This window comes from Pseudorca crassidens, chromosome 10, assembly GCF_039906515.1.
Source record: "Pseudorca crassidens isolate mPseCra1 chromosome 10, mPseCra1.hap1, whole genome shotgun sequence".
In the NCBI taxonomy this organism is placed as follows: Eukaryota; Metazoa; Chordata; class Mammalia; order Artiodactyla; family Delphinidae; genus Pseudorca; species Pseudorca crassidens.
The window spans coordinates 31,869,259-31,895,759 of NC_090305.1; the positions used below are offsets into that span (position 1 = coordinate 31,869,259).

General features: G+C 50.7%; 1 protein-coding gene across 1 annotated transcript; it reads right to left on the reverse strand.

The window, feature by feature from the left end:
• Positions 1-7,807: 7,807 nt before the first annotated feature.
• Positions 7,808-25,750, reverse strand: CAPN11 (calpain 11). Its single transcript, XM_067755753.1, has 21 exons — positions 25,487-25,750; positions 25,094-25,163; positions 23,196-23,297; positions 22,016-22,172; positions 21,631-21,799; positions 19,951-20,034; positions 19,776-19,861; positions 19,457-19,531; positions 19,027-19,187; positions 18,709-18,878; positions 16,346-16,357; positions 15,844-16,055; positions 15,512-15,551; positions 15,346-15,414; positions 15,203-15,260; positions 15,012-15,076; positions 14,665-14,733; positions 14,126-14,204; positions 13,912-14,028; positions 13,382-13,440; positions 7,808-13,257 (listed from the first exon to the last, which is right to left on the reverse strand). The coding sequence occupies exons 1-21, from the start codon at positions 25,748-25,750 to the stop codon at positions 13,231-13,233; spliced, it is 2,145 nt and encodes a 714-aa protein (XP_067611854.1). The 3' UTR covers positions 7,808-13,230.
• Positions 25,751-26,501: the final 751 nt, after the last annotated feature.

A 26,501-nucleotide genomic window follows, 5' to 3' on the forward strand; every position in this document is an offset into this window, starting at 1 on the left:
GAGGTGTCCTGGGGACCCCCCCTCCATACATAGACATCATTTAATTGGGTCATTCATGTCAACAACAAGTGTGTACCTGGTGACGAGGACACAGGACTCACACACCAGCAGTCAGCAGCGTGACAGACAAACAGATGGGCAAACAGGAGGCGGTGGTGAGAGCTGTTAATAGAGCTAATGGGTTCTCGCGAGACCTGAGAACACTGGGCCTTCCACTCCTCCCACCCCTTTCTGCTGTCTCCATCCAGGGGTTCAAACCATTGTACCGCACAGCCACTCACTCTGCCTGGACCCAAGCAGGGAGGTGAAGAGTGCTTCTGATGGTCACTCCAATCTGGATTCACGAGCCAGCTCTGCGACCCTCTCCGGGCTACTCTGGAGGCTGGAGCACAGACTGCACGCTGTGCAACTGGGGGCAGGAGTGACCCCCCTGGAGTTGTGCTGTGCAGCGGGCCTCCTCCCTAGAATGCGAATCATCATAGAACCTGCCTCTGACAGGATCAAGAGATGGGAGATTACCAAGTCCAGAGCTTGGCTTCTAGAAAGTGTTCAATAAACAAGAGTTTCCTTCCTGATTGGGAGTTTGGGATTAGCAGATGCAAACTATTATATATAGGATGGATAAACAACAAGGTCCTACTGTATAGCACAGGGGACTATATTCACTATCCTGTGATAAACCATAATGGAAAAGAATATGAAAAAGAATACATATATATGTACTGTATAACTGAATCGCTTTGCTGTACAGCAGAAATGAACACAATGTAAATCAACTATATTTCCATAATTTTTTTTTTTTTTTTGCCACACTAAGATGTGGGATCTTAGTTCCCCAAACTCACACCCCCTGCGTTGGAAGTGTGGGGTCTTAACCACTGGACTGCCAGGGAAATCCCAAAGATTTTTTAAAAGTTTACAGAAAACAAGTTGCCTTCCTTCCATATTTTTGGGTTGTCCCTCCCAGCACATCCTATGTCTGAGCCCAGCCCTACTGGCTGCTCCTTGAAGACCTGCTATGAGGCACCCTGACACTCATGAACAGCTACTGAGAGTGGGTCCTGGGGCTCAGGTAACGCCTGAAGAAGCAATGGAGGTGTGCGTTCTGGCTCTGCCATGTTCCACTGCCCTGTCATCACCCCTGGGGGATCAGCACTGGCCTGCAGCCCTTCCCTGTTGTGGGAGGTTGAGGGCAGTGCTGACCCCCAAACAAAGATTCTGAGAAGAGGCCAGGGAGGCCTCATCCAGGGCAGGCAGCACTGCGGGGAGCAGGTGCCGGGGAGCAGGTGTGGAGGCCAGCCAGGTATAGAACGTGTCTGTGGGGAAGGGCAGAGTGCCAGCCCTATCACCACACCTCTCTCCCTGAGACTGTAGTCATTAATCTACCTGAGTGGGGCAATTTTAGGATTTGAGGCCTGAACATGGTGACAACTAAGAGAAAACTGTGGGAACGGCAGGTCCTCTGAGGTTAGAGAGGGACGGTCCCTTCCCATGACCACCATTCCGCTGCCCACCAGTTCCAGGCAACGACAGACCCATGAACAGGCAATTGGGCCGTAAGACGCACACTAGACAGGCTCATAAGACACAAAGAAAAGGGATCAGGGAGTTGGATGTTGCCTGAAAGAGTAACTAGAGCTGACAGGTGGGGCCCTTCCTTACCCACAAGAACAGCTGCTCTGGCCGGGGAGAGGGAAGCCCAGAGAGGGGCCCGGACAGAATGGAGCTCATTGCCCCCACGGAAACAACTGTGCCTTGCCCCAGACTCAGCTGACGGGCCCCGAGGTGGGAGGTGGGAGCCGTGTCCACTTTGCAGGCCCTCACAGAACTAGTCAGCTGTTGGAGCAGGACAGCTGCCCCCTGGACAGTGGGAGGGGAGGGCGTGGACCAAGGGGCAGGGGTAGGGGGTGAGGACAGACGCGCCTGGCACGGTGAAGGGGGAGAGCAGTAAACCCCCCAGGCCCCAGGAACAAATCTAACAAAGACTGAGCAAAACCCTCATGGAGAAAACAGATACAAATTCTTACATAGGGACCAAAAAAGAAGACCTCGTACAGGGACGTGCCAAGGTAATGGTCAGGAAGGTATTGGGTTAAAAAGATGTTGGTTCTCCCCCAGATGAATCTGGAAATTCGACACGATTCCAACTAACCCAACAGTGTTGTGTTTTTCCTTTCTGGAATTGGGTAAGCTGATCATAAAATTTATATGGGAAGAAAAAGGGCCAAGAAGAGCCACGTGATGTGAAGAAGGAAAAGAAGGGATACCAATTTGGCCTGAGAGGTACTACTCTGGCCAATCTGGTAATATGGGAATTAAAACTGGCAAAATGTAAGAATCGACGCAGTGACTAAGGAACAGAATAGAGAGCATAGAAACAGACCTAAGGATATACGGTGCAGAGGAGAAATGTCTGGTCAGAGGAGAAATTTCTGGTCAGAGGAGAAAGGAAATACAGGATCAGAAATAGAACTGGGACAGTTGGCCATCTATGAGGGAAAGATAATATTTGACTCTGGCACACCGACTACAAAAATAAATTCCAGTGGCATTAGAGACCTGAATGTGGAAAGTAAAACTATGAAATATAGGACATGATCTTTAGGAATTTGGGATGATAGAGAATTATTTGTTCTATAGATTTTTACAAATCTTTTTGTTAGGGTAATTTTCAAAATTATACAAAAATAGAGATAACAGTATAATGAACCCCCCTGTGTCAATCACCCGGCTTCAGTAATAATTAAAAACTTTTAAATAACAAAAGACGTCACAGAGTGAAAGACAGTCCCCCACAGACTGGGAGAAGAGATTTGCAATCCACATAACTGAAAAAGATTCAGTATCAATCATAAATAAAGTAATTTTATAATCAGTAAGGAAAGGACACACACACACCCCCCACAGAAAAGTGAACGGAAGATATGGGCAGGTCATTTCCTGAAGAGGAAACATGAGTGGTCCATAAATGTGAAAAGCTACTTATCCACATTAGCTCATGGGAAAGTGCAAATATATCCAGAAAGAGCTCTCATTTCACACCCCTCAGAAGCAGAAATTCATGGAGTATTGGACACAATTGTTTTAGAGGGCAATTTGGCAAGATCTGGTAAAGCTGGAAACACACATTTCCTTTGGAACTCGGCAATTCTACTTCTAGGTGTGACTCTAGTGGAATTCTCACAGATGTGCACGGGGAGACATGTATGAGGATGTCCCTTCATGGTTTTTGTAATAACAACAACAAAAACTGGAAACAACTTCAATGTCTACCTACAGGAGAACAGAAATGCAAACGTAATCAAAGTGGAGTACTATACAGCAGATGAAATGAATGCACTAACTCATGTATCAACAGGGATACGTTTCAAAAATGTGATGTTAAAAAAAAAATGTGATGTTAAGGTAAAACCAAGTGGCAAAGGAATATAGGTCAAATCATACCAGGTATGTAAAAATGCAGGACACACGAGCAATAGGATATGTTCTTGTGGGTACATACCTACGTATGCCTGTGTAGTAAAAGTAAAAACATAGATGGGAGAGACAGGACTCCAGAGGAATAGCTCCCTCTAGGGGAGAAGGGACAGGAAATGATAGGTGTGGGGAGGGCATTATAGCAATGTCTCTAATGTATTATCCCTTTAAAAAAAAAAAAATGAAGAAAACCAGGGACTTCCGTGGCGGTCCAGTGGTTGAGACTCTTCGCTTCCACTGCAGGGGGCATGGGTTCGAGCCCGGGTCAGGAAACTAAGAGCCTGCATGCTGCACAGTGCGGCCAATAAATAAATCAACAAAGAAAAATTTAAAAATGAAGAAAGCTAAAGGAAATATGGCAAAATGTTAACACTGTCTAATCTCGGTGGTGAGTACATGGATGAATTCTGTTACACTACAGAATTGCTGTCCTCTGCATCTTTTTTTATTCTCCATATCTATCATTTAATAATGGAACATACATTGGTCCCCTTCACCTCTACCCTTTTTCTCTGGACCTCTCTAAGTCTCTTCCATCTTTTGCCCTCTCTTTCCCTCCCAACCTCCCACAAGTTTCTGGCCCCCCAGAAGTAAAGGCTGTGCGTCCTGGCAGTTAGGGGGCATGGTGCCAGGAGGCAGGCCTCTTGCTTCTAGCTGTCCCCTGGGGGCGGGCATCCTCTTTTCTGTCCTCAGTCTCTCCTTGGGTATCCAGCGCTGGGCTCTTTCTGCCCCCTCTCCTTTCTCTGGCTCCCATAGTGCTTTGTGTCAAGGATGAGGCTGGCATCAGGGGAGGGGGAACAGGACAGGCAAAGGAGGAGGGCCAGGGAAACTACGTACATGGATGTGACCTTGCTATGCCCGCCCCCCCAAGGCAGTCCAGGGGAGCAGAGCCTGTCCCCTGAGCCACAGACACAGAAGGATCCACCAAAACTCTGTCTCTCTTCTCCTGTACCCAGGGTGGCCTCTTCCCTCCCCTTCTTCATCCCCATCTCTCTCTTGGTGAGGAGATTCTGAAAACAAGGGAAGGGAATGGAAACCTCATCCTCAGAATGCTTGGAGGGCCTGGAATGGTGGGATTGGGGATATATATCTGTCAGTACCACTGAAGGTAAGTCCATGTCAAGTATGACAAAACAGATGCCTTTAAACTTCTCTGTGTTTAATTCAGCTGATGAGTATTTATTCTATTTGAATCTGATAATACAAATGTCAAAGAACAAAAAATATGGGCATGATTCTTTTTTTTTTGGCCGCACCGTGGAACATGTGGGAGTTCCCCGACCAGGGATCTAACCCATGCCCCTTGCAGTGGAAGTACAGAATCTTAACCACTGGACTGCCAGGGAAGCCCCTAGGCATGGTACTTTTTAAAGAGCTACACTTTGAACATGTCTCCATCCTTGGGAGATAAGTGGTTATCTACACAAAAATCTACCTACAGATTTACCATTGGAGTTAGAATCACGCTGGGAGAACGTGGTTGTATGATTGGGTCACAAAACCCAATTAATTAATGAATTGAATAGGGCAGCTGTCAGACCAAATGATACTATTATTTAATAGACAGACAATATAGGGTGGTGGTTAGGCAAGTGGAGCTATGTGGTCTGGATTCAAATCCCAGCTGCTCTACTGCTAGTGTGGAATCCCAGGCAAATAAGTCATTAACCGCTCTGTGCCTCAGTATACTTCTCTATGAAAGGGGAGCTAATTTGTTTGCATGAAAGGCATTAATAGTTAGATGTTAGAACAGTGCCTGGTATAGAAAACACGCTGAGTGAATGGTAGCACTCTTTTTTATGATGTACCCACCCCTCGTATTCATGCCTCACATTGCCATTTACAAAGTATGTCATTCCTTTGGTCCTCACAGTTTTCCCGAGCGTTCTCTCCTCTAGACAGATGAGTAAACTGAGGTTCAGAGATGGCCTCGGTGACAATCAGAAAAGGGTGATAGGAAGACTGTCAGTCGAGATGGAGGAGTTTGCACATCAGACCTAAGAGGATGCCAATTCCAGCTGGGCCACGTTGGCCCTCCAGGAGGCATCCTGGATGGAGAGCTTTGAAGGTTCAACGTGGGAGCGGTCACATTAGCTGGGAGAGCCATTCCTTTCCTTGGTCAACAAACTTATTTAATGTTCATACGTGCGGGCATTCAAAATGCATCAATGAAAATGACAGTCCTGCCCCCAGTGTATGGTCAGTAGGAATAAACAGGAAATGACAATAGAGATAAATGGTCTGCCAGGGGAAGTGACTGGCACCTTGGGAGTCCGGGGCACCCGGCCAGCAAGTGGCCTGGGTGTGTGCGTGCAGCTTCTCAGAGGAGGCCTCCTGGAACACAGAGCCAGGAAAGGGGGAGGACTGCAGGGGGAGACTCAGGAGGGAAGGGAAGGCGGGGCTGCGCTGGGGCAGAGGATGGGCAGAATGTGACGAACAGGTCGTGGGGAGACCTGCTGCAGGAAAGGGACGGCGAGGAAGAGCATGAGTAAAGACAGGAGACCAAACAGAGCACGGCGAATTCGGGTAATGTTTGGTGCACGCGAGACAAGACGTGGGCCGGAAACAATGCTTGGGGGAGTCTTGGACGTTCCACTTGGCTGGTTTCACCAGCAGAAGGAGGGAAACTAGCATCTTTTGGGGTGATGGGGTGATGATCCGAGGTTTCCACCAAGGTGGGTCTGAAGACCCGATGAGACCAGGAATTTGACGTCTCTGGCAGGAGTGAGGGCAGTGGTTAAGCTTGGAGGGGGTGGGGGATGGGGCAGGAGAAACGTGGCCAGGGGTCCAGGAGAGAGAGTGAGGCTGCTGTGGGGATGGGCCGGAGGGAAAAGTTCCCCCCACGTCAGCTCCTCGAGCTTACCTCCTTGTGGAGACAGAATAGGGACAAGGAGATATCCAAGAGGGAGGAAAGTGCGGTTATACACTCCCAAAGGAACTGGGTAAATGTAAGAAATTTATTTTGTAAATAAATAAACGTATACGCAATTAAGAACACGCATAGGCACTGATAAACAGGAAGTGGTTATCCTAAGGGATGGAATATAAGGCGTTTTGATTTTCTCCTGTGTGCTTTTCTGTGTTTTCTACGTTCTACTGAGAATGTGTAACCCCTAAAGTCGATAAAGGGCAGAATAAATGTTATTTACACACAAGAGGAGTCTTCAGTATAGAGTCAGATGTCACCAAGAGGTCAGATGTCACCTGGAAGAGTGAGGAACTAAAGGGGCTTTGGGATGTGGCTGTGAGAGGGGGCAGGTGGCCTGGAGAGGGAGGTTCTGCTGGGGCGAAGGGCAGAGTCTATGGGCAAGCGTTAAAAACCTAGTGGAAACACAGATGACAAAGGAAAATATTTGCAGCCCCTATGCAGAGAAAGGTCAAATCTTCCTAAAATATAAATAGCTCCTAGAATTTTATAAGGAAAAAACACAAAAGCCCAGTATAAAAATGAGCAAAGAATATGAAGCGCTCACAGAAAATGAAATGAAAGGAAAACATGAATATTTGCTCAGCTTCAAATGCAAAAAAAGAAATGCAAATTACAAGGACAGTCAGAAACCATTTTTCTTCTATCACATTATCAATATGCAAAAGTTTGACGACACGCTGCCTTGATGGGGAAACAGACACTCTTCTATTGCTAGTGGGAGCGTAACTTGGGATTACCTTTATGGGGGGGAATTTAATATGTATCTGAATTACTGATGTATATACTCTTTAGCTCAATATCCCACTTTCAGAAATTTATCCTATAGAAATATTTCCACTATATGAGATGACATATGTGCAGTGTTATTCACTCTAGCATTGCTTATAGTAGTAAAAGATTGGAAACAACTCAATAAAGAGCTCATAAATAAATGTCGAGACTTCGCTGCAGTGGAATACTCTGCAGCTATAACAAATCATAAGGAAGCTCTCTGTATACTAATAGAAAAATATCTCCAAGGTATGTATATCACCTTTCTACCCTCTAGCAACCACCTGTTTGTCCTCTGTATCTATACATCTGTTTCTGTTTTGTTATGCTTGTTCATTTGTTTTATTGTTTACATTCCACGTATAAGTGAACTCATGCAGTATTTGTCTTTCTCTGTGTGACTTGTTGCACTTAGCGTAATACCCTCTAAGTTCATCCATGTTGTCGCAAATGGCCAGATTTCATTCTTTTTTGTGACTGAGTAATATTCCACTGTGTGTGTGTGTGTGTGTGTGTGTGTGTGTATACACATACACACACACACACATATATATATATATACACACACACACATATATATATATCACATCTTCTTTATCCATTCATTTATTGATTGGCACTTGGGTTGCTTTTAATTACTTTTTAAAATAAACTATTTATTTTCAAATAGTTTTAAATTTACAGAAAATTGTGAAGATAGCCCAGAGAATTTCTGTATATCCACACCCAATTTCCCCTGTAATTAATATCATATCTTAGTACAGTATATTTGTTACAATTAAGGAACCAATATGGATACAATAATATTACCTAAAACCCACACTTATTGAGATTTCCTTAGTGTCCCTTTTTCTGTTCCAGGATCCCATCCAGAACACCGCATTACACTTAATTGTCTTACCTCCTTAGGCTCCTCTTGGCTGTGACAGTTTCTCAGACTTTCCTTGTTTTTGATGACCTTGACAGTTTTGAGGCGTATTGGTCAGGAGTTTTGTATAATGTCCCTCAAGTGGGATTTGTCTGATGTTTTTCTTATGATTAGACTGGAGTTTGGGGTTTTGGGGAAGGAAACCACAGAAGTAAAATGCCATTCTCATCACATCATACCAAGGGTATATTCTATCCACATGGTTTATCTCTCTTGTGTTAACCTTGATCACCTGCCTGAAGTCGTGTTTGTCAGGTTTCTCTACTTTTTCTTTTTTTTGGCCACACCGCGCAGCTTGTAGGACCTTAGTTCCCTGACCAGGGATTGGACTCGGTCCCTCAGCTTTCACTGCTTGTGGAGTCCTAAGCACTGGACCACCAGGCAATTCCCAGGTTTCTCTGTCTTGAAGCTACTCTTTTCTCTCGATTTCCACACTGTCCTCTTTGGAAGGAAGTCACTATGTGCTACCCACACTTAAGGGGAGGGGAATTACACTCCACCTTTGACATACTCTCATCGTGCTTTTTGTTTTTGCTACTTTTTTTTTTTAGCATTTCCGGCACTACAAGACGCTCCAGGTTCATCCCGTATATTTCTTGCCCCAGTCCTAGATTCAGACATTTCCGTCTCATTTTTCTTGTGATGAGAACTTTTAAGATCTACAGCCTTAGCAACTTTCAAATATGCAAAACAGTATTATTAACTATAGTCACTGTGCCACATACATTACATCCCCATGACTTCTTTTGTTGTTGTTGTTTTTGGCCACACCACGCAGCTTGTGGGATTTTAGTTCCTTGAGCAGGGATTGAACCCAGGCCCATGGCAGTGGAAGCGCGAAATTCTAACCACTGGACTGCCAGGGAATTCCCCCCATGACTTATCACTGGAAGTTTGTTCCTTTTGACCACTTTCACATATTCCACTCAGCCCTCACCACCACCTCTGGCAACCACCAATCTGTCCTCTGTATCTATGAGTTGTTCTTTTAAATTAATTAATTAATTTATTATTTTTGGCTGCGTTGGGTCTTCGTTGCTGCACGCGGGCTTTCTCTAGTTGTGGCGAGCGGAGGCTACTCTTCATTTGTGGTGCAAGGGCTTCTCATTGCGGTGGCTCGTCTTGTTGCAGAGCACGGGCTCTAGGCGCGTGGGTTTCAGTGGTTCGGGCACGTGGGCTCAGTAGTTGTAGCTCGCAAGCTCTAGAGCGCAGGCTCAGTAGTTGTGGCGCACGGGCTTAGTTGCTCCTTGGCTTGTGGGAGCTTCCCGGACCAGGGCTCGAACCCATGTCCCCTGCATTAGCAGGCGGATTCTTAACCACTGGGCCACCAGGGAAGTCCTATGAGTTGTTTTTAAATTATTAAAAAAAATTTTTTAGATTCCACTTGTGAGATCATAGAGTGTTTGTCTTTCTCTGTCTGAGTTATTTCATTTAGCATAGTGCCCTCAGGGTCCATCCATCTTGTTGCAAATGGCAAGATTTCTAGCACATTTTGACCCCACTTTCTCAGAGACCAGAGGACGAAGCTCTGGAGCTATCTATTCTAAGGGACCTCCGTTCCCTGATGTGGCCTCGTCTTTGCCGTGCAGTTGGAGGGTGTAGAGAGGGGTCTAAAGGAAACGGGGGCAGCTGCTGTGGACAGTGGCAGTGAGTCATCCAGAGGTGAGCTCTAGATTACTATGTGACCTCAGTCAAGGGCACCCAGCTTGTGTTGTGCAGGGTGCAGGCAGCATGGTCTAGTGCCCTTCCCCAGCAGAACCCCACCTCTGTGAACAGAGGAAATGCCGCATGCTGAGGACCAGAAGAGCAGAGCAGAAAATGTGGTTACACACCACTGGGAGACGGCAAAGACGTCACGAGAAAGGTCTCCCAAGCATTAGGCTGGGGAAGGAGGCAAGTGAAGTTGAACGAGATTGAGTCGGAAGGGGCTGGTGAGGGTGTGTGTGCAGAGAGCAGACTTGACAGGCAGGAGCAGGGAGCAGCCAGGCCTGGCTGTAGCTGGGGGGAACTTTTGTTTTAGAGTTTGGATGTGGAGGAATGTGATGTAGGCGTGTTTGCATACATGGTGGATGCATGCATGAATTAGATATGTTTATTGAATGTACGCTAGTTCATCTCACTTTTCCAATACAGGGCAGTCATGTGCTAAAATCCTGGGATGCCCCTCACATCATAATCTGGGTGAATGATGCCCCTTTTAGTTGTTCAGAGCACAAACTATACATGGGGCTCTGCTAAGTGTGGTGACGGTGTAAGCAGAAAGGGTAGGGGGATCCAGATATAGTGTTTTTTTCCTTAAGATTTTATTTTTATTCATTTATTTATTTTGGCTGCGCAGGATCTTATTTTGGCATGCGGGACCTTTTAGTGGCAGCGTGCAGACTTCTTAGTTGCGGCATGCGGACTCCCAGTTGCGGCATGCATGCAGGATCTAGTTCCCCGACCAGGGATCGAACCCGGGCCCCCTGCATTGGGAGCGCGGAGTGTTACCCACCGGACCACCAGGGAAGTCCCCAGATATAGTTTTTGGACGTCAGAGAAGCCATTTAAGCCTAAACCGTTTTGTGATCTAAGCCTGGCCACAATGCTTGCCCTTGAACAGGTCTCAGTAATAATGATCGTGAGGGAACAGAGGAACGGAATGACTTAGGCAAGAGAAGTAAGAATGGCAGAGATAATAAATCAGTTGTAAAGACTCCCAGTTCTGGTTCAGCGGTAGAGATTAGCCTGAAGCACTCAACCACCAGCTCCACTGGAACCTAAGAGATGGTGATGTTGACCTTTTCTGGCCCTTGTGACTTCAGTCAACTGAAGCTTGGCCTCTGTTGACTTTTGCCCACATTCCATGCTGAATTCTCCTCTGCTCAAGCCCCGTCATGAATATGCATGTACCCTTAGTTTAGAACGTCCCCAGTTTGGCTGTTGGGGACACACTGCTTTGGGAAAGATCTCCAGTGTCCTCCTTACTCGCTGCAAGTAATAAATCGTCCCTTCTCCTGCTCTTTGGCTTGGTTGTGTCTTCTGGTTCGACACCCAACAAGAGGGGAACCCAATTTTTAGGTAACAGTAATGAGTTTACCATCTGTGGGAAGCACAGTACTTCACCCTCATAACCTCAGTCGTCCATACAGCAGCCCTCTGAGACAGGCACTGTCACCCCCATTTTTTTTTGGCCGAGCCATACGGCTTGTGGGATATCTCAGTTCCCCGGCCAGGGCTTGAACCTGGGCCATGGTAGTGAAAGCCCAGAATCCTAACCTCTAGGCCACCAGTGAACTCCCTGTCACCCCCAACTGACAGATGAGAAAAAGGAAACTCTGTTAGAGAAATAAAATAATTTGCCCAAGGCCATCCAGCCAGAAGTTGGTAGCATCTTCCGCTAGGGCAAGGGACAAGGATGGGGTGGGGTCAGCATCTTGCTGGGCTCCCCAGAACCAACTGGGCACTGCCGGGTTCTCTCAAAACTCAAAGGACCTGCTAGTTTTCTGACCTCTCCCAAAGGATCCCTGACCCACCCAGGGACCTTTGCTCCTTCGCTGCTCTGAGGAGAAAAGGTGGTGGTAGAAAATTTGGGTGGAGGAATCAGTCTTAAGACCCTCATTAACAGAGTGTGACCTTCTCTCTCAGACAAGACTGCAGAGGGGAGAGGATGGGAGAAGAGAGTGGCAGGGCAGGAAATGATTCCTCGGGAGGTGGTGGGGGAGGCAATGGAGTGACAGTGATGGGCAGTTGTCACAGAGGAGGCAGGGGGCAGGGCTGGTGCAGGGAATCAGTCACCAGACCCAGGAAGGCTGGAAGCCCCCCACGCCCCCAAGCATAAGAGGAATGGGTGTGTTTAGTGCAAATAGAAGGAAGTCTTTGAGTCCTTACTGCAGGAGGAAACGAAGCTAGCTACGATGGGAAGCTGAAAGTACACAGATCCAGGACGGATCCCAATTCTTTTGGGGTTTAGATTTATTCGACCCTAATCTAAGGGAATTTGGAAGCGGTCTGTATGCAAGAGGCTGAAAAGCTCGCAGGCACAGTTCCCCAGAGCGGGAAGCCACGGAGCGATCTGGAAGGACAGGAGAAGTGCAGTTGGGGGACACTGCTGGTGGTCTCAGTTTTCCCACTGCAGCAGGAGGCTGGGGGCTGGAAACAGGGGGCATCTGAGGCAGAGACTCCAAGGTCAAGGACTGGTGAACCAAGGATCCCTCCACCCTTCTGGTGAGGACCATAGCCTGGCAGTCAGCAGTTTTTTAACAGTAAGAATGATTTGAATCTGAACACCTTTAAGGCAGGAATGAACTCACCCACGGCCACTGTCCCCCACCCCTCCCAGCCACACATCTAAGAGGGTCAGTTCCTTTCTATGGCTGACTCCTGCCGGTGCAGGATTTTTGACTTTTGCTAGACCAGCAGTGTCACCTTTGGAGACTCCAGTTTGAGGAAGGAGATGGGAGGGGCGGTTCTAGGTCCTGCGGCTCAGCCCTCCCGTCGGATGCTGCTCTGGGTACCGCGCTGTGTACAGTTCACAGACAGGGACTCTTATGCCTTTAGCATCCCAGCCGCTGCCCATAAATGACAACAGCGCCCTCTAGCTTCTGTGACAACCACACATTTCCAAATGCTCCCTGGATAGGGGGTGGTATCACCCCAACTGAGAGCTCCTGGGTGTCCCCTCTTTGGTACTGAGGAAATGACTTACACCCCTGCCAGTCTTTTTCTGGCATAGAAACACAAGAGACACAGAAGCCAGTGGCATGTGTTGTTCATTATAATAATGCCCTTGAGTGGGGGGGAGAAGGGAGGAGCCATGAAACAGGCCAGCGTTGAGTAGGGTAGGAAACGTGGACAGTCTCCCCAGCCGGGGACACCGCAGAAGTGTCACTTAATGTTTAGTGAAATGTACTCAGAGAGGGAGGGAGACTGTGGGGTAAAAACACTTTGCGCTGGGAGGGTGGGCCTGGAGGTCCTGCTGCTGGAATAAGCACGGCATCTCGGCCGTTCCATCAGCAGAGACCGCAGAGTTGAGCGCCACAAGGAGCACCCCGGCCCCCAGGCCAGAACCCGGCGGGGTGGTGGTGGGGCGGGGCGGGGCAGGGGGCGGGGCCGATGGCGGTAGGAAGCCAGGCTCCCGCAGTGACTAACCCCACATGGTTATCTGCAGCCACTGTGGGGCAAGAAGAACATCAGAGGATGGGTGAGGTGGTGGTGGGGCATGACGTCTGGGGAAAGGGAAGGGCCAGTGGAGCCGCGGGGGTGGGGGTGGGTGCCTGAGGATCCTTTCCATGTACCTGGTTCAGGTTCAAGCAAATCTGGCCAGTATTGTTAGGGTCCATGGTTAGAAAGTACGCTGTTTCACGGAGGAGACAAGGGAGAAGGGTTGGGAGCTGAGTCAGTGGTCTGCAAGACCCCTTCCCGACTAGGGAGGATGTCAGAAAGGGTGTAAGAAGCCGTTCCTTCCCTCTTCCCAGCCAAACCCCCAGCCCAGCAGGGAATTAATGGTAAGGACTCCTACAGCCTTGCTCTGAACCAGGGCCTGTTCTGAGTGCTCTCCAAATACTATCTCATTTAATCTCCGCCTCCATTCTATGCAGGCTGTACTGTTATCTATATTTATAGGTAAGGCAACAGAGGCACAGAGAGATAAAGTGACTTGCTCAAGGCAACAGAGCCAGCAAGTGGTGGAGCTGGGATCTGAGCCCAGATCATCTGTGCCTGGTGGAGGGGAATGGTTCTGGAGCAGTGCTCTTCGTGTGGGTATGTGGGAGAAGGCCGGCGGTCCCCTGGCCCAGGGTGGGGAGTGGGCAGGTGCCTGACTCACTGAACATGGCCTTCAGCCTCAGGAAACAGCTGATGAAGCTGTCAAAATCCATGATCATTTCGTCATTTGCATACCTGGCCACCAACACCTGTGTCACCTTGTTATTCAGTTTGATGCCTGGGAGAGAGAGGAGTGTGGAGGGGGAGAGTCCAGCCCTCTGACCGCCGCTGCCTCCCCCGTCCCTGCCCCAAAGCCCTCTCCTGCCCCTGGCCACCTGCTTTCTCAATTGCCAAGCGCATCTCATAGGAGTTCAAGGTGCCTGAGTGGTCCTGGTCACACTCTCGGAAGATGTCCTGAAGCGACAAGACAGATGTGGTAGGGCCGTGTGCATGGCACGGTGGCTGAAGTGATGAAATGCTTCACAACTGCTACCCAAGACCCCGGGGGCCCCCTACGCTGGCCCACCCGCTGAGCTCCAGTATTCCTATCACCTGGTAACTGTGGGGTTACTTCCTGGCACCCTGCCCGGGGCTCTCTGCCTGTATCCTTTACGCTGGCTGATACCTGGACTGTGCTGGTTATTGAATATTTTGACTAGTTAATACGCCAACACATCAACGGCTCCATCCTGGGGTGTGTGTGTGTGTGTGTGTGTGTGTGTGTGTGTGTGTGTGTGTGTGTGTGTGTGTGTGTGTGTGTGTGTGTGTGTGTCTAGTCAGGGGCTCCTGTTCCAGCTCCATCCTTACTAGTCCTCTTCCCTCCGGAGGACCTCTCTTTCTTACCTCCATAAACTGCCCCCTCAATGCCCTTTACCGTCCATTTCTTGATTTTTCTCCACAGGATCTGGAACTCCTGAAGCCCCAGTTTGCCAGAGCCATCTTTCTGGGAGGTAGTCAAGGATATAAGAGGAGGGTGGGGAGGGCATCCTGGGGGCTGGGAAGCAGAGGGACTCACCGAGGTAGGGCACAAGACCCAAGGGGCCTGTATGGTAACCATGCTAACAGCCGGAAGACCTGGCATCTTTTGTTACCCCAGCGCCTAATCCCCACCCGGAAGGAGGGCATGGCTGGTCAGAGATGGCCACCTTAGGGCCAGGCTCAGGGGTAGGGGGCTGGGGCAGGAGAGCACTGGACAGGACTGCCCACTGGACAGGAAGATACATCCAAGAGGTTGACCATACAGCGGCACACGTCCAGGCTGAAACCCTTGGTTTTGAGGTTTTTGACTGTGAGGGAGGGAAGGGGCAGGAAGAAGGGGAGGGATGAGCAGGGTGTGGTCGGGGTTTGGGGGGAGAGGTGGGGGGTGATTAAGGGTGGGGGGAAGGGTTGTGAGTGGGGGATGGAAGACTCACCTTCGGAGAACACCTTGTTGAGCAGCTTCTGTAGCTCATATATGCCCACCTCCTTGTCCTAGGAAGGGGGACCGTAAGCCCCGGCTCTGGCCCCTTCAGCCCCAAACCACCTCCTTTCAATCCCCCAGCCCTCTGCCTCTCACCTCTCCACCGGCCACTATGTGAAACAAACGTATGAAGTCCTGGTCTATGTCATTCTCAGAGATGTTCTCCTGCAGGGAAAGGAGTGGGAGAGGGACACAGTCCAGAAAGTTCTTCCACACCCCTACATGCCACCCCCAAATCCCAGCCCCCACAGCCTCCCCTCACCTCTTGGAGAAGCTCAGCGATGTTGGCTTCATCCAGTTCCCTGGGCAGAGGTGGATGAAGGTTCGGAGTGAGCAGGGGTCAGGGAGACAGGGATTCCAGTGGGATGGTCAGGGAGGTCGTGTCGTGTGTCTGCAGCAATACGGAACGGGCTCCGTGCGATCTGGCTTCTGATTCTGGCTCTGCTACTACCTGGGACTTCCCTGCCTCATGCCTAAGTTTCCCTGACTGTACAATAGGGACGGGGGCGGGGGGACCCAGCTGACTGCCCCCTGAGCTTGAATCTTACAGCTCTGGGGCAGGTGGCCTTGGAGCAGTGAGGTGGGGCCCCTCACCAGGACTCGCTGTGCTTCTCCGTGAAGACCCGGAGCAGGAAGTCAGCATCCTTGTGCGGCTCAAGGGTGGAGGGAATGATGATGTATTCCCCCGGAGGCAGCCGGAGGTGGCTGCTGACCTCCCGTGAGTTGGTGAAGATCTCTGAGAAGCCCAGGTCCTGATACTTCACGAAGAAGTCCTTTTTCAAGTGGACGTCCTGGAGGTTCTGAAACTGTACGTGCCCTGGAGGTGGGTACAGGGCCCACAGGGGAGGGCAGGGAGGGAGGGACCCCCCACGGTGATGCCCGGCTGGGCAGGGCTAGGGAGGGCCTGGACCCTGCCCATCTGGCAGGTAACCCCAGTGTGGTCGTTTCCTTCCCTGACCCTCACTCAGGGCCCAAGGGGGCTGGAACCCTGACCCAGTGGGCCCCAGAACCCTTCGCCGAATTCCACCCCTTGCCCATCCACATGCCAGGAGCGGGGTGGCTGTCTGCCCAGGATCAAGCCCCACATCTTCTGTACCTCCTTTGGGACCTGGGAAGGGAAGAGAGAGGAGGGTCAGATCCCCAGGATGGTGAAGGGGCTCAGGCCTGTGGAAGCCAGGGGGTGCTAAGGGCACTGGGATGCTGGTGGTGGGGAGGGGCGTGGGCTCTAAGAGCTAAAAGTCCCAGCGTTAATAACACTTCCGCTTTGAATCTAGAAAAATGGCACAGGTGGACCAGTATGCAAGGCAGAAATAGAGACACAGACGTACAGAACAAACGTATGGACACCAAGGGGGGAAAGGGGTGGTGGTGGGATGAATTGGGAGATTGGGATTGACATATATACACTAATATGTATAAAATAGATAACTAACGAGAACGTACTGTATAGCACAGGGAACTCCACTTCGCTGTACAGTAGAAACTAACACAACATTGTAAAACAACTACACCCCAATAAAAAAAAATAACCCTTCTGCTTTGGGTGGCAAAGTACGGTTTACACAAAGTTTTGCCAAGGGGAGATTTTTGCCACTGCAGGTTAAGGATGGGAAAGAGAACCCCCCCAGAGGTGAGATAACTTGCCCAATCTCACACTGCTGAACAGTTGAAGAGCTGGGATAAAAAACTAGGAGAGCATTTTCCATGGAGCGCTCACGTCTTGCAGGAAGTTAATAGGAGATTATTGAAACCGAGGAATGAGCACATAGAAGTTTGTAAAAAGGTGAGATAAACCAAGATAAATAGGTTGCTCTCCTCCAGGGATGACCAGAACCTTTAATATACTGATGGCCCCGTGGAGCTCTGGGTTGGGGTAGAGAATACAGCCTTTCCTGGCAGGGCTGTGTCTAACCTTGGAAATGGCTTCAGGTGTGTCTGTTAACCTGGGGGACTCACAGTCTAGGGGGAGGGCAAGGCTCGTGTCTGCTTCTGTTCACGATTGAACCTCTGGAGACTGACTGGGGCCTGGCATGCAGTAGGTGCTCCGTGAATATCACTGACTATGTAAATGAATGGACAAACGGGCACCGTTTGGGAAATGCTTGTCAGCGGTTTCTCTTGGCCGGAGTCCATGCTCCCATGTGGGGAGGCTTGGGGGCCGTGGAGAAATCTCCGAGTGTGTGGGAACTGGTGTGAGTTAGGACAAGTGACCTCACCTCTCTGGCTCCCAATCTCCTTCCTCTTCATTAAAGGCGTTACTATTCGAAAGGTCTTGGGAACAATGCCTGGCACAGAGGAAGTGCTCCCTAAGTGTTAGATTTTAAAAATCTGAAAAAGAAAACTGTCAGCCCTGCCTCAAAAGCGCAAAGCACCACTCCAGAAAGCGACAGGGCCGAGATGGGCAGCGAGGATTAAATTGGGAGATTGGGATTGACATATACACACTACTATATATAAAATAGATAACTAGGACTTCCCTGGTGGCGCAGTGGTTAAGAATCCGCCTGCCAATGCAGGGGACAGGGGTTCGAGCCCTGGTCCAGGAAGATCCCCACACGCCATGGAGCAACTAAGCCCGTGTGCCACAACTACAGAGCCCACGCTCTAGACCCCGCAGGCCACAACTACTGAGCCCGCGTGCCACAACTACTGAAGCCCACGCGCCTAGAGCCAGTGCGGCACAAGAGAAGCCACCCAATGAGAAGCCCACACACCGCAACGAAGAGTAGCCCCCCACTTGCCGCAACTAGAGAAAGCCACACGCAGCAACGAAGACCCAACGCAGCCAAAAATACATAAATAAATAAACAAACAAATTTTAAAAAAATTTAAAAAATAGATAATAAGGACCTACTGTATAGCACAGGGAAAACTATTTAATACTCTGCAATGACCTATACGGGAAAAGAATCTTAAAAAAAAAAAAAGTGGGGCTTCCCTGGTGGCGCAGTGGTTGAGAATCTGCCTGCCAATGCAGGGGACACGGGTTCGAGCCCTGGTCTGGGAAGATCCCACATGCCGCGGAGCAACTAGCCCCGTGAGCCACAATTACTGAGCCTGCGCATCTGGAGCCTGTGCTCCGCAACAGAGAAGCCGCGATAGTGAGAGGCCCGCGCACCGCGATGAAGAGTGGCCCCCACTTGCCGCAACTAGAGGAAGCCCTCACACAGAAACGAAGAGCCAACACAGCCATAAATTAATTAATTAATTACTTTTTTTAAAAAAAGGCAAAATTCCTTAAAAAAAACCCTGGATATATGTATAAGTACAACTGATAAACCTTGTAAATCAACTATATTCCAATTAAAAAAAAAAAGGAAAAAGGAAAGAGACAGGGGTGTGGAGGCAGTTGGAGGGTGTCCTGGTCCCGGGGCAGGTGGTGGGGTGGGGTGTGCAGTGGTCCCAGGGGTGAGGCCATGGGGAGAGCAAGAGTGGCTGGGGGACCAGCTGGGCACGCACGGAGTAGATGACAAAGCCGATGGTCTGCAGCTGGGCTCCCTGGGGCCGTGCCCGCCTCCAGTTCTTCTGCATCAGGGCCACCAGGCAGGTGCAGACGGCTTCGTCGTCCTCTGGGGCATCATCCTCCTCGGGGAGAGAGATCTTAAACTGTGGGTTGGTCCAGAATGTGTCTGTGGAGGAAGCAGGTCAGGATGGCCCTGCCCTTCCCAGGGTGGACGGGCTTCCCAGCCAAGTGCCCGCCTCCTCAATGGGGCCCAGGTGTGCAGTGAGTCAGTGGCCCAGCCCTTGCTCCCTGCTCCCCTGAGTCCCCTCGCCCACCAATGTAGCTCCGGCAGCCCCCTGCAGTGCTGCCCCTCCTCCAGCTGCCCTCGTAGAAGGTGGTGTGCCAACACCTCTTGTAGTCCCCACAAAGCGTGTCGGGTATCAGGTTGCAGATTTCCAGGAGGGTGAAGTTGTCCAGGAAATCTCCGTAGGACATCCTGTGGTGGAGGGGAGCGGCAGGAAGCCCGCGCGCCTAGAGTCCGTGCTCCACAACAAGAGAAGCCACCCAATGAGAAGCCCACGCACCGCAATGAAGAGTAGCCTCCCACTTGCCGCAACTAGATGGGCCAGAGCCCATCAGCAGCACACCCACACCTGTAGGCGACCCCCAGAGCCTCCCCATCCAAGGCACAGGTGGGACAGTGGGAGGAGAGATGAAGGGACTGGGTATGGGGACAGAAGGTGGTCCTTCTCAAGCGGCGCTGACCAGAACTCTCCGTCCTCCTTCCTGTGCAGCAGCTGCCTCTGGACGTCTGGGGCCACGTCTTCCCACTCCTTGGCACTGGAGCAGAGACAGGCAGTGGAGGGGCAGGGGGTCGGGAGGCACCTCGGTCCTCCCCCAGGGATGCCCTTACCCCTGAATGTCTGCCTACTGGGGGTCCTGGTTAGATGGAGAATCTAGAGGGGAAGGGCTCACACTGGGCGCAGGTGACCGGATGCCAGTCGGTCCCTCTGTGGCATGGCCTTGCTCGTGGGCCTGCTCTGTGCTCTGCCCCTCCCCCCAGAGGGCTGGTCTGGGCACCTACTTGTCACTCCAGGCTCCATTCCACTCAATCCGGCCCCAGGGATTCCGGACCCGAATCAGTGTTTCCATCCTGCCGCGGTACAGGACCTGGGTGGGTTGTGGGCAAAGGTTAGGAGTGTAGGGTCACAGAAGTCCTCCTCCTGTCCCTCTGGGTGGGGTGTAGTGGTCAGACTCACATCCTGAAGGCCGGTCACTGAGTAAGCATGTCCTTTCACCAGCATCCTTTCCGTCAATGACTCCAAGTCACTTTGGCTGTTGATCTACGCAGAACAGAGAGGAAGGAAAGGAACTCAAGGTCTGGTCAGAGGGATGGGGGCACCTGAAGTGAGGTGACAACTCTCTGGGTTCATTTTTGTTTTTTAATTAAACTTTGTATTTTCCAATGATTGTAGACTCACACGCAGGTTTCTTTGTTTTTTGTTTTTGTTTTTTTTAGTTGTGGCATGGGGAATCTTTTAGTTGCAGCAGGCAGGATCTAGTTCCCTGACCAGGGGTTGAGCCCGGGCCCCTGCATTGGGAGCCCGGAGTCTTACCCACTGGACCACCAGGGAGCTCCCTCACATGCAGTTTTAAGAAATAATACAGAGAGATACGTGCACCCCATATCCAGTATCCCCCAGTGGTAACATCTTGCAAAACTATAGCACAATATCATGTTTTTTCTTTTTTGGCCGTGTCACGCAGCATGCAGGATCTTAGATTCCCAATGAGGGATCGAACCCTTGCCCCCTGCAGTGGAAGCGCAGAGTCCTAACCACTGGACTGCCAGGGAATTCCCTATAGCACAATATCAAAACCAGGATGAAGATGTTGACACAGTTCGTCAGTCTTATACAGATGCCTCCACTTTTACTCGTACTCATTTATGTATGTTTTATGCATTGTTATCATATGTGTCATATCATATCATATGATATGGTACATATCATATCATATGATACACATGTATCGTATGATACATATCATATGTATCATATCATTTCTGTATCCACCACCATCATCACAATATAGAACATTTCCATCACCAGTAGCATCCCTGGTGTTGCCCTTTTATAAGCAACATCCACCTCTTATGACCCTCTTCCCTGACCTCTGACAACTCCTAATCTGTTCTCCATTTAAAAAAATTTTGTCATTTCAGGACTGTCATATAAATGGAATCATACAGTATGGAATCTTTCGGGATTGGCTTTTTCCATGCAGCATAATTTCCTTGAGATTCATCCAAGCTGTTTTGTGTGTCAATAGTTCATCTCTTCTTATTGCTGAGTAGTATCCCCTGGTATGTACGCACCTGTCCAACTATTCACCCTCTGAAAGACATCTAGGTTGTTTCCAGGTTCTGGTTATTATGAATAGAGCTGCTTTGAACACGTGGGTACAGGCTTTTGTGTGGACATAAGTCTTCATTTCTCTGGGATAAATGCCCAAGAATACAATTGCTGGGTCTTACAGTAGCACTCTGGGTTCATTTATTTATTTGAACAAATATGTGTTGGGTATCTATTGCATGCCAAGTACCATCTTAAGTCCCAGGACCCAGCAGTGAATGAGACAAATAAAGTCACTGTCTTCATGGAATATGAAAACTGTCTGGAGAAGATTTGTTGTGAATATACACGTCGATAAGTAAGACAGTTTCTGATCATGATAAATGTTGGGGAGAAAATCAAAACAAAGTAGAGAGGAAATGGGGGGCAGGAGCGGCTAATTTAGAAGGCTAGCCTGAGGAAGGGCCATTTGAACTAAAAGATGAATGAGAAGGAGCTAGTTATGCAGGTATTTGGAGAAAGAACTTTCTAGGTGAAAGCAACAGCAGGTGCAAAGGCCCTGAAGCAGGACCAAGCACGGCTTACTTCGATGGAGCACCCCATGAGGGATGATCGCTCTATGGCCTTTCTAAGCATCCTCAGCAGGTTCGGAGGGGGCTTCCGGAGTTGGAAGCTCTGGGTCACGCCCCCCGTGAAGTCCTCAAAGCCCTCCACCGTGTTGCCCCCTGACAGGGCTTCATAGGATCCGTTCAGCCTGTGGGCACAGAGAGGGCACCGTCTGGGCTCTGGGATGCAGTTGTGAGCTTGGACCTCAGAGGGTGAGGTGAGGGAAGGGAGGGATGCCCTGCCGTCCCCCTGCCTCTTCCCCTGATTCCAGTTGCTCCCCTACCCCCCCCCCCCCCCCCCCCGTCACTGCCGACTGTCAGAGCAAGCTTGGAGGCCAGGCAAATCGCCAGGCTGGGGCACTCACTTGGCGTACGCCTTCTCCAGCAGGGCACTCCAGAACTCGGTGCGCTCGGCTGAATGCACGAACACCAGCTTGCCATTCTTTGTGGGCAGCCGGTCATCCACCACCACGTCCATCCACTGCCCAAACTGCCAAATCTGCGGGCGGCAAGGTGGGTCTCAGCGGGGCGTGGGGCATCTGTATGCCCCAGGCCCCCTTCCGAGCTCAGACACACATACATGCGCGCACGCGCGCGCGCGCGCGCACATCCCCCCTCCCTTCTTGCATGAAGACTCTGTTACACGAGCGCCTCCTGGTGTCAGGTTCAGTGACACACCAGTAACAGAGGGCCCCCCACCCCTCCGCTGCCGCCGCCGCCGCCAAAGAAAGGCAGTGAAAGGCCTGAACCTCCCCCAGCCTCACCTCCAGGTTCTGCCATGGCCTCCAGAGGGACCCACCCACCTTTTGACCTTGGCTGGACTTTTAGGACTTCTGAGGTCTTAAAAACTCTTGTGACTTTCAGAAATATTTTTATGACATGAGGAATTTGTCCACATGTTGAATAATTTGAAGAGCAGATTACAAAAATTACATGACAGAAACTCCCAATGTCATATGCGCACATGCACATACACACACGTATACGTGCATATACATATGTGAGTGTATCTACCGAGAGAAAGAGACAGAGAGAGAGAGAAGCAGGAGGAAGAGGAGGAGGAGAATGAATCACAAACTGATAACAACTATTTGGGGGCTTTAAAAAATTAGCTTAGGGCTTCCCTGGTGGCGCAGTGGTTAAGAGTCTGCCTGCCGATGCAGGGGACACGGGTTTGTGCCCCGGTCCGGAAAAATCACACATGCCGCAGAGCGGCTGGGCCCGTGAGCCATGGCCGCTGAGCCTGCGCGTCCGGAGCCTGTGCTCTGCAACGGGAGAGGCCACAACGGTGAGAGGCCCGCGCACCGCCAAAAAAAAAAAAAAAAAAAAAAAATTAGCTTACACAATTTCTTTAGTGAGAGGATATTTCTCTGATAATTAGAGAAAAATCCACCCTAATAAATGTTGTTTTTTTCAAAAAGGAAAGAAAAAAGGTAAACTTCAAAGCATGTATTAATTCTTTCTCTCTCTCTCACACACACACACCCCTCATAAACAAATCAACTCTGGCTTTCAAATCGCCCTTCACCTGAAAATGGAAGATACCAGCATAGTTTTTCTTGAAGCTCTGCCCCCTGGGCACCACGCGGTACAGCAGTTCGGGGTACACCGTAAGGGAGCCGATGGCAGCAAGCAGCCAGCAGTCCCCTGGAAAGACAGAAGGGCGCCCCGTTTGAGCACTCCCATGTGTGTGGGTCCCAGAGTCCAAGCCCCAGAAGATCAGGAGCTGCTCTGTGGCCCCCTCCCCGATGCCCTCCCACTGCAGAAGGGCCAGCTCTGGGGGTGAGTTCTCCACCTTTCCTATGAGGCGAGAGACTCACAAATCAGAGCCAGACGTTTTTGTTCTGGAATGTGGGGAGAAGGTGTTTTTGGCCTTGGTCTTACTCCTCCCTCTGGGACCTGCCATCTTTGGGGGACAGCCAATCGTCTCCTGTCCCTTGAACAAGGCCGATCCCCTTCCCCATGGCCCCCCACTTCTACCCCATGATTACAGTGGTGTGGTGATCAGCCCCGTAATACTAGAGACCCAAGGGGCTCAGTCTGTACCCTCACTGGGACAGAGGGGCAGGATTCTTGGGCTGAGGTCATCTGTTGCCATCTCTCCTGGGGAATCTCAGACCATGGGTGGGGCTTGGGGCAGGGTGGTGCCCTGAGGGGGTACATGGGCCAGGCTGCGGCTGAGGGCACTGGCAAAGATTCTGTGATTACCAAGGCCTTCTGGCTGCCTGAGGGACACTTGGAGGGGGGTAGAAGGGGGGAGAGGAATGTTAAGGACACTCTCGTCACCATCGTGGAAAGGACACCTAGGGAGAAGCAATTTTTCCTCCGGTAACCCTGGGCCCTCCAGCTCAGTGAGCCCCAGTGGCAGCTGTGGGACCTGCTGTCTCCTTGGCCTCTGCCCTACCCACACCCTGCCCTCTTCTCTGCCACAAATGGGACACAATTCAGCCCAGAGGAAGCCCACCCTGGCCTTCTTCCTTAAGATGCAATGAGGGGTTTGGAGGAAACCGGGGAATAAGACCAGGCTTAGGGAGGAAGCTCTCTCTGGGGGCTGTCCGTGGGAGCCTGCGGGAGACTGGCCGCTCCTTTACCTGATACCCCAGACTTGAGGAAGTCGTGTCACTTGCAGTGGTTAGCGGAAGCCTAATTCCCCTCTCTTTGACCTTAGGCCGGATTGCGAGCTTGCTTTTTTTTTTTTGCGGTATGTGGGCCTCTCACCGTTGTGGCCTCTCCCGTTGTGGAGCACAGGCTCCGGACGCGCAGGCTCAGCGGCCATGGCTCACGGGCCCAGCCGCTCCGCAGCATGTGGGATCTTCCCAGACCGGGGCACGAACCCGTGTCCCCTGCATCAGCAGGCGGACTCTCAACCACTGCACCACCAGGGAAGCCCACGAGCTTGCTTTTAACAGCAGAACATGGGGAAGTTACCGCCTGCTTCTCCTGAGACCAGGTGGTGAAGGCATTCGGGCTTCCTCCTTGTTCTCTCTCTCAGGCCGCTCACTCAGTGGGAGGCCAGCTACCATGTGTGGACACTTAAGCGTCCTACGGAGAAGCTCACGTGGCAAGGACCTGGGGCCACCTGCCACGTGATTGCACCATCTTGGAAGGGAATCCTTCAGCTCCTGTGGCACCTCATGAGAAACCCTGAGCCAGACCAACCAGGCTATGCTGCTTCCTAATTCCTGCCCCGGAGAAACTGTGAGATGATAGATGTTGGTTGTTGCTTTCAGTCACTGACTCTTGGAGCAACTGATAACTAATACAGCACCCTGCTTACTCCCAGACCCAGATGGCAGCAGGTAGGGGTGGAATCTGGATTAGGGGAGGAAAAGGGACACAGAAGAGCTGTCTGAACCCAGGGCTCCCAGTCCCCCAGCCTCAGGAGATACCCTGGCACTCTCCCAATTCACCCCCTGCCCCCAGCTTTCCTGCCCCCCACTCACCGAGCACCCCCTGGCAGATGTCAGTCGGGCTGACCCCATTCACAATGAATTGAGGATTGCTTGTGATTTGCTGCAATGAAGGAATAAAAGTTTCAGAGAGCCCAGGACACCCCCTTCCCAAGCTCCCTCCCACTTCCCTGGGGAATGCTGCTGTCTCTTGGAGTTCTAGGGGAAACATGGATGGGGGCGCGGCAGGGGGAACTTGGCCTAATTGTAGGCTGGGATGGCAAAGGTCAGTGAGTGACCTTCCCAGGGGTTTTCTGAGAGGTTTTACTTAAGCCTGTCCCGAACCGTCCCCTGCCTTGATGGAAATGGAGTCTAGTACAGAGCCAAGATAGGGCGGTGGGGGATTGGAGATTATCCAAGTGACTGGGACGTCACTACTACCCCCACCGCCCATGAGTCCATGCCTCCCTTCCCAGTGCCCACACGGGGCCGCTGCCAGCTGATGTTCTGCACATGTTTGGAGTTGGGGCCCAGTTCCTTGAAGCCCAGTGAGCTGGGTTCAGCAGGGAAAAAGGGGTCCTTGAACAGCTGCCCCTTCCGTAGGCAGAGTGCTCGCAGCTCCTCAAAGCTCTGGTTGTTGTAGTTCTGGGCGTTGTGGTGCTGGCCCATGCCCTTGGCCTTGAGTCGGTTCTGGCTTATGTGAGCCGCCATCCCCTTGTTGGTGAAAACGGTCTCCGCTGAATAATAAAAAGACAAATAACCTAATCAAAAAATGGACAAAGGATCTGAATAGGTGTTTTTCTGAAGAAGATACACAAGTGACCAATAATCACATGAAAAACGGCTCCACATCCTTCGTCAACAGACAAATGTAAATCCAGGTCACAATGAGATACTACTTCACATCCACTAGGACGGCTCTAATCCAAAAGACTGGTAACAACAAGTGCTGGCGAGGGTGTGGAGAAATTGGAGCCCTCGGGCACTGCTGCTGGGGATGTAAAAGGGCGCAGCCACTTTGGAAAACAGTCTGGCAGTCCCTAAGTTACACACAGAATTGCCATGTGATCCAGCAATTTCACCTCTAGGTATATATACTCAAGAGAAGTGAAAATATATGTCCATACAAAAAATTCTGCACAGGGCTCCCCTGGTGGCGCAGTGGTTGAGAGTCTGCCTGCTGATGCAGGGGACACAGGTTCGTGCCCCGGTCCAGGAAGATCCCACATGCCGTGGAGCGGCTGAGCCTGCGCATCCGGAGCCTGTGCTCCTCAACGGGAGAGGCCACAACAGTGAGAGGCCCGCGTACAGCAACAACAACAACAACAAAAATTCTGCACAAATGTTTATAGCAGCAGCAACACTTGCAATAGCCGAAAAGTGGAGAAAACCCCAAATGCCCATCAGCTGATGAATGGACAAGCAAAATGAGGAATACACGTACAGCGGAATATTACTCACC

Bases quoted from the DNA above. Each gene is read 5' to 3' on its own strand.
- CAPN11 (XM_067755753.1), bottom strand. From the start codon at position 25,750: ATGGCGGCTCACATAAGCCAGAACCGACTCAAGGCCAAGGGCATGGGC. The intron at 21,800-22,015 runs GTGAGTGCCCCA...CTGTGCCCACAG, and splicing joins CTGGAGAAGGCGTACGCCAA to GCTGAACGGATCCTATGAAG. The intron at 19,188-19,456 runs GTCAGCGCCGCT...CCTCCACCACAG, and splicing joins AAGGAGGACGGAGAGTTCTG to GATGTCCTACGGAGATTTCC.